Raw genomic sequence first — 7,537 nt, 5'->3', positions numbered from 1 at the left:
GTTTTAAATTTTGAGTTATTAAAGTTTTTAAAAATGGAGGCATGGTGGAGGCATTTGAACCCTCCTCTTTATATATATATATATATATATATATATGGGCTATGGTGCATTGCAATGCATGGGGGGGGGGGGGGGGGGGGGGGGGGGGGGGGGGTTTGTGCATTGGACCATAAATCTAAAATTCAAAATCCAAATGACCGATCCAAACCGTTTATCTTGTTCTCCATATTAATATGTGCTTGGAGACCAAATTTTACATTTTTCTGAATTGTTTTACTATTTATTAAGTATTTTACAAAATTGTTGATCCAACGGTGGCTTAACAAAACAGTAAAATCAACAGCCACCGTTGGATCAACAATTTTGTAAAATACTTAATAAATAGTAAAAAAATTCAGAAAAATGTAAAATTTGGTCTCCAAGAACATATTAATATGGAGAACAAGATAAACGGTTTGGATCGGTCATTTGGATTTTGAATTTTAGATTTATGGTCCAATGCACAAACTCCTCCATGCATTGCAATGCACCATAGCCCATCTCTCTCTCTCTATATATATATATATTCATAGGATAAATTAACATCACACACCAAATCAAATTAATTTGCCAATCATACACCAAAATCATGCAAACTGTAACCAATGAAACTGCGAGTTTTGTTTCGGAAGGTTGAATTCTAATTAACCAAGCGGACCGAGCCGAGCTTGATAAAAGCTCAAACTCGCACTGATTTGGACAGAGCCAAAACGAGTTGAATCGGGCTTTAGCTCGAGCCAGGTCCAAGCGAGCTTTTCCCGAGCTTTTTGCGAGCGAGCTTGAGCGAGTGACGAGCTGCGAGTTTTTTTGCCAGCCCTACATAGATGGATGTCAAATTTATTCCTTCATTTGCTGGGCCTAATTTAAGTGAGCTTATTATTTTAAGTAAAATTTAAATTGGGCTTTTCTAGTATCATCAGAACGTTATACACACACACACTGGACAGTGCACTTCAGTTTGGGCCGAATTATTACGCGTACAGGTTGCTCTGTACATGAACAATTATTGATGCATCTGGTTGCGAGTCTCATTGTGCATCCTCGACGATTTTTATATTTTGTGATATACTTATTATATACTATTTCTTTGCAATCTTGATTCATGAAAAGTACTGACTTGGAGACGAACAATATTTAATGAAAGTAATAAAATAAATCGTTACAGGAGATAAACACTCAGACAAAAAGAAATAAGGAAAGGACTAAATGATGGCGATATTATTAAGTTAAGATCTGCATTTGTATATACTATACTCCTGGAGGATGGAATAAGGAATCCATGCAAATCAAAATATGCAATTACAAAACATCTATCATTGATTGCTACACATATATAGATGTTCTCAAAATACTCTTTAGAGGATGCTTACTAATTTTGATTTCAGAATTTTAAGTTCACAATACTACTACATAAGACAGTAGTGCCAAATTAATTTGTTGCTTAACGGTCTTGCTGTAGGCCACAAGAAATGTACATGGAATTTTATCTCTTTTGATTCGCCTACAAGGCTACAATGACATGTTGGGTAAAACAAAATCTATCTTTTCTTTCTATTCTTGGTCTTGGTCAGAGCAATTTCTGATGACTTGGAGCACTGCTTCCTTTAGGATGTGTGCATCCACATAATTTTCTTGATCCTGTAATTAACAAACAAAAAATATAACTGCAACATGAGGGGGCCCATAGTTTTGCTAGAATAGCAAAATTTCAAGCTCGCATTATTATCCAAAAAATCTTATTCTATTACTACTTTTTCAGGACTGCTATTTTACTGGATTCTGTGATGTTTGCTTTATTGGACTAAGCTTGGAAGTAGTTTTTTTGAGGATTAGTGGGCTTTATATTGAGATTATATTGTTTTTAGTAGTGGTATCAGTTATGATAAACTGGCATAGGTACTGGTACAACTTCTTGAGTTTTACCAAAGTTTGCCATTAACGAGCTGTTTAGATGCTCCCGGTATGATTAACTCTTGATTTAAGAAAAAAAAAACTTTATATCGGAAAATTTTAAAAGCTGCATTGCAACTATGGAACTTGAAATTAAACCTGGTTTGCCCTTTTGTTATGCACAACATCTGATATTCTATTATATATGTATAGCTTAAGTGGTCGGTTAATTAAAGATGCATGGCTTCATAATCTGTATGTCTACTTAGTTCAAATAACACAGAAAGTAATAGAAGATAAATGGTACGAGTGCATACGACACATCACACATCCATGTGTGCACTGAAATGTGGAATAAGATGTATTGTTCAGTTCTGTACTGTCATATCTTACCTCTCCTCCAACTGCTTCGAGACATAAAGAATCAGCACAAGAAGCTTTAACTTCCAATACATGAAGGCCTAGCTCCTCAAACACCTCTAGTACTGACACCAGCAATCCAGGCATATTTTTTATTGAGATGACATTGATCAAGAATCCAGTCCCCAGTGTTTGAACTGTGACCTGATTGACAAAATTCATTTAAATTCAGCTTAAATAATTTTTTTTTGAGGAAATTGTCACATTGGATTGAGTGTAAAGAGAGAAGAATAATCCACTTATATCATACCAGCATTAATCTAAGATATTTGTTTTAATACCCTCGACAGTACTAGTTGCTGCATTACGTACGTGAATTAGCTATAAGCATGGTATTTATACACACCTGTGAATTAGCTCTGGTTTAGCATTTCAATATATAGTTGTTCAACTAGAAATTACTACAAGAGAGAGATAAGTATATTGTATATAGTATATACCATGGGCCTGGTGGTTTGTTTGACAACCTTTTGTGCATGTGCAATTTCTTGATTTAGCTTTACAACCTTCTGCTTCAACTCTTCGATGTAGCGCGCTGCATCTACTATGATGGAAGTTCTATTAACCTGAAAAATTCAATTTGGATATATCAATATATAACGTTTCAAATGCAGTATTTAACCCAACAAACAAACAACAATTAATGAGAAAGTTTTTACTTGGAATGTATAGCTCTTAATTCTTTGGCATTGGTTGATTGAAAAATGCTTGGACATATATTTGGAGTGGTCCACAGTGAGTACCATGAGATACAGTGATATTAATTATTTCTTGGTCTTATTTAGATGTTTGTCCATTTATCCCAAGGGAACCTTTGATCTGGAAACCTTAGCGTACTTCAAAACTAGTTTAAAAGTTCAAATAATTGATTAATTTATACGATTAGAAGGCATACTTACTCTAATTAATTCTATCTGAAACACACAACGGGTGCTTTTCTCTGTTTTTTTTTCCTTGATATATAAAATGTCTATAATGTTTTTCCTACGTGGGATCGATAAGATTTAACAAGCTATTTCTTATATTCATTAATATCCTATATTATATTTCTGTTGTTCTTGGCTCAAAGTAAGGAGGTACATATATAATTATTGTTTGTTTTCCATTGATATCATATAAGCTAGCAAAAACCTATACAAATTAATTCAGTTGTCCTCATGTTTGAGCTCCTATTTTTAATTAATTTGTGTAAGAGCAAAAGTACAGTTACCAAAACAAAAGGTACACATATGAAACCTCAGATTCAGAAAATAATATATAATGAAGAAACTTTAATTCAAGAAAAACATAATTAATTAAATGAAGGTCAATCAATTACTGCATTGGAGTGAGTAACCGAGCGTAGAAGTTGCAATTGCTCTCTCAGACCAACATTCTTATGCTCTCCTGATACCATCTCTCTATCTCTCTCTCTCTATAGATATCAACGTACTAACAGATGCACAAAAAGAGTAGCGATATGAGTCTGAGGAGATAGAGGGCTGCTTAAAAAGAGGAAGGAGAGTAGTGCAACTTGAACGCCTTTAGCTTTTTATTGTAAATTAAAACTATGAACCGGACCACAAGCATGTGATACCAAGTACCAATAACTTACCACTGTACTGTACCCAATTATTTTATTGTAAGAAACAATACAATTTTACTGATGTTTTCATTCTTTCGGTCTCGTTCATAAAAATCAAACTGAAAACTAAAATTATTATATATATAAACAGGCTTTTTTTTTTTAAAACCCAGTGGAGCAGAGCATTCTGAAAAACCGAACCATTTGAACCAAAAGAAGTTTGGTTTGATGATATTAAAAAAAAAGTAAACAATCCAGTCATCAAGAACATCCTTTTGAAAAATCAACAATTGCAAAATCTAGAATCACAGATCATTGCACAGTTAACCTGCTGCCAAAGATCACGTGCCTCTTTCAAACATGGTGGTGAACTCAGCAACAGGGACAAATGACATCAGTTGCTCACTAACCCAAGAATATGCAAAATCCATATCCTCTCGGGGAAAATAAATCTGCTGTTACCTTGGAATTAAATAACAGAACATGTTATTCTGATCCCATCCGATTAAACTTTTCCAAATTCGGTCTACTTTAGGAGATCGAATCCTGCCTCCTGGGTTAGGAAATTTCTGTCTCTAGAGTCACTGTTAGTGGATTCCAAACTTAAAAATGAACAGTAACCGGTCCTTTTTTAAGAGTGACCAGTCCCAATTACAGGAATAGAGAGGTGTAGGATTTTCCTACACCCGGGGGCAGGTAATTTGCTCTCCTACTTTAGATCAGTGTTGGAAAAAAGCGTCCGTTTAAGCCTGGTGAGTAGGGGTGTCAACGAATCAAATTGAATCGAACTTTTATTATAATTTGAGTTTGATTTGAATAAGATTCAAACCGAACTGAGTTTGATTTGTTTCGAATCAAATTAATTGCGAACTACATATTTTCCGAATCAAATTAATTGCGAACTACACCGTCACAGAAATTTTCAATTAATCGATCAATTATTTCTAATTATGACTGATTATTCTCAATTAATTGTTTAACGGAACTTCATTCGTTCGACGACTGCATACAGTTATTTACAACGCTGCTTTAGATGCGTTGAAAGAATAAAATATGAATATAAAACTTTCCGAGTCCACTAATTTAAGATGGTTAATTTAATTTCTTGCTATAAATTCATCCAAGTGATGACTATGTAAAAAATTATCAAATTTCTTTGCAGCTAGATTAAATTGACCAATCAATTGCAGGACTTGAGGCCATACTATATAAACTACCAGTGTATTAAAATGCAGTTTATGCGGATATGCATATTTGGTTTTAATCAGCATAGAAACTCTTTATGCAGTTTGCATATGCCGTCGCATATTTAGTCGCATATTAATATATTACTACTGCATATTCGGCCGTATATTATTTATCAGAGGCGGAGTAAGAAAGAGACAATGGAGTCAATTGACTCCTATTATTTTTTTTCAGAATTTTTATAATTATGTATAATTTTCTATATAATTTAGAGTAAAATAGTATAGTATTACAAAATTGACTCCCATTATCTATAAAAAATTTTATATGATTGACCCCCATAGTTCGAAAGTCTAAAGTCTGGCTCCGCCCCTTATTATTATTGTATATTTGGTTGCATATTACTACATATTGCCGCATGCTTGTTTGTATGATACCGTATATTGATGTATATTACTGCATATTACCGCATACTCTTGTTTATACATATATAAATTCTCATTTTAAAATTCGCATATATGTGCGCATAAAAATCTATATATGTAGTCGCATACTGCATATGCGGTATGCGGTGATCTTCCTCTTACCCATAAATAATCACATTTTAAAACATTGCTATAAAGTGCTAACTGCCAACAGTGCCATGTGATAACCATGTAAATAATCATCACATATCGCCATAATGACTAATAAATCATCACAACGAGTTAATGACATTTCTAAATCAACAGAAACATATACATGGATATATTGTTAGAAAGATATACTATATTTACATAAAGGCTCGATATCAAAGAAGACACTAACACCATGTTTGGATGGAGAGTAGAGGAAGGAATGGAAGGTAAAGAATAGAATGGAAGATTAATGTATTTAACCTCTTTGTGTTTGGATGATTAATGAGATAAAATAAATTTAATTTTCATTTTTGTCTTATTTTTTGTTTGGTTGATTAAAATTTAGGAGATTAATGAGAAATTCGGTGACTATTATAGGTTTGAAGAAAAAATCTTGTATGAGAATTATATATGTAAGATATAATGTTGGACATTTGTGTTATTTTTTCTAAAAATATTTGTAACAAAATTTATTTCCATCTGTTACACTCCAATTTAGGAGGAAAACCAATTCTATTAATTATAATGATACAAGGTTAAACCTTTCACCTTCTGTACCCTTCACCTCTAACATAATTTTATCAACCAAACACAATTGAACGGAAAGTTTTTGTTTCTTTCCATTCCATTCCTTCCCTTCCTCTACTCTCCATCCAAACAAGGTGTAAATAAGAGAAGGGTTTCGTCACATTTTTTTTTTGTATGAGCAATTATGATCTAGCGTACATCTTATAACATCTAGCTATTATGGTACATATATTTTAATGATACTTTTAAAATTAATAAGCAAAAATTGTAGATGTGCTCTCAATTATTTTCAATTATTTACATATAGTGTATATCAAACTTGGGCCAATTTGAAAGATCAATTTAAAGAATTTAAAATTTGAAAAGGTAAAATTTTTATGCTTTCATGATGATGAATGATCAATCAAATTCTAAAATAACTCAAATTTGATATATCCTACATATCTAAATAATTGAGAACAAATATAAAACTTTAAGTTTTTATATTTTAATAAGAGTAAGGCTACGGTGAGTTGCGAAGTAAAACACGTTTTTACTTCACGCAATATCTTCATTTTTAAAGTTTAAATAGCCGATCCAAACCGTTAGATGTTTAATCTATAATAAAATATGCTTGCAAACTAAAATTTACATTTTTTAGAATTATTTTACTATTTATTAAGCCACTTTGAAAATCTGAAAATTCTGGTGAACAGTAAAACAGTAAAAAATTCTGGACCGCTGGATCGGCGATTTTCAAAGTGGCTTAATAAACAGTAAAAATATTCTAAAAAATGTAAAATTTGGTCTCCAAGTACATTTCAATATGGAGATCATGTTGAGCGGTTCGGATCGACGTTTTAAACTTCAAAATCACAAAATATGAGCGTGAAGTAAAATAGTCGCTTTACTTCGCAACTCACCGTAACCCAACTCTTTTAATAATATATTTCAAATATATCATTTACCATAAATGTTAGATGTACTATAAATGTTGGATGCACGCACGATAGAATTATTCTTTTTGCATTTATATTTTAAAAATCAAAATTCAAACATCAGATCCAAATTAATTACTTGTTGGTTGTCTTTGTTACGAATTCAAACATCAGATCCAAATTATTATAAGAGTGAGGTTAAAATATATGTACCTCATCCTCGTGATTATTTATGGGTATTGAGAAAAGTCACCGTATACCGCGAGGATAAAATTCTAATAACTTAAGAAGGATATATATATATATACATGTACACCTCATCCTGACAAGTAGGGGTGCAAATGGATTGGATATTATCTGACCGTATTCGCATCCGT

General features: G+C 32.5%; 1 protein-coding gene across 1 annotated transcript; it reads right to left on the bottom strand.

Annotated features, from left to right (window-relative positions):
* Positions 1–1,371: 1,371 nt before the first annotated feature.
* Positions 1,372–3,859, bottom strand: LOC144555812 (uncharacterized). Its single transcript, XM_078304240.1, has 4 exons — positions 3,668–3,859; positions 2,790–2,915; positions 2,323–2,493; positions 1,372–1,677 (listed from the first exon to the last, which is right to left on the bottom strand). The coding sequence occupies exons 1-4, from the start codon at positions 3,743–3,745 to the stop codon at positions 1,591–1,593; spliced, it is 462 nt and encodes a 153-aa protein (XP_078160366.1). The 5' UTR covers positions 3,746–3,859; the 3' UTR covers positions 1,372–1,590.
* Between the last annotated feature and the right edge of the window lie 3,678 nt (positions 3,860–7,537).

The sequence above is a fragment of the Carex rostrata genome, chromosome 6 (genome assembly GCF_964058835.1).
Source record: "Carex rostrata chromosome 6, lpCarRost1.2, whole genome shotgun sequence".
NCBI lineage: Eukaryota > Viridiplantae > Streptophyta > Magnoliopsida > Poales > Cyperaceae > Carex > Carex rostrata.
This window is presented reverse-complemented; position numbering and strand designations above follow the sequence as displayed.

What these genes read in the sequence shown, in the direction of transcription:
- LOC144555812 (XM_078304240.1), bottom strand. Translation starts at nt 3,745, where the DNA reads ATGGTATCAGGAGAGCATAAGAATGTTGGTCTGAGAGAGCAATTGCAA. An exon ending in CGGTTACTCACTCCAATGCA is followed by an intron (nt 2,916 to 3,667) that starts GTAATTGATTGA and finishes TGAATTTTTCAG; the next exon opens with GTTAATAGAACTTCCATCAT. An exon ending in TCGAAGCAGTTGGAGGAGAG is followed by an intron (nt 1,678 to 2,322) that starts GTAAGATATGAC and finishes TGTTAATTACAG; the next exon opens with GATCAAGAAAATTATGTGGA.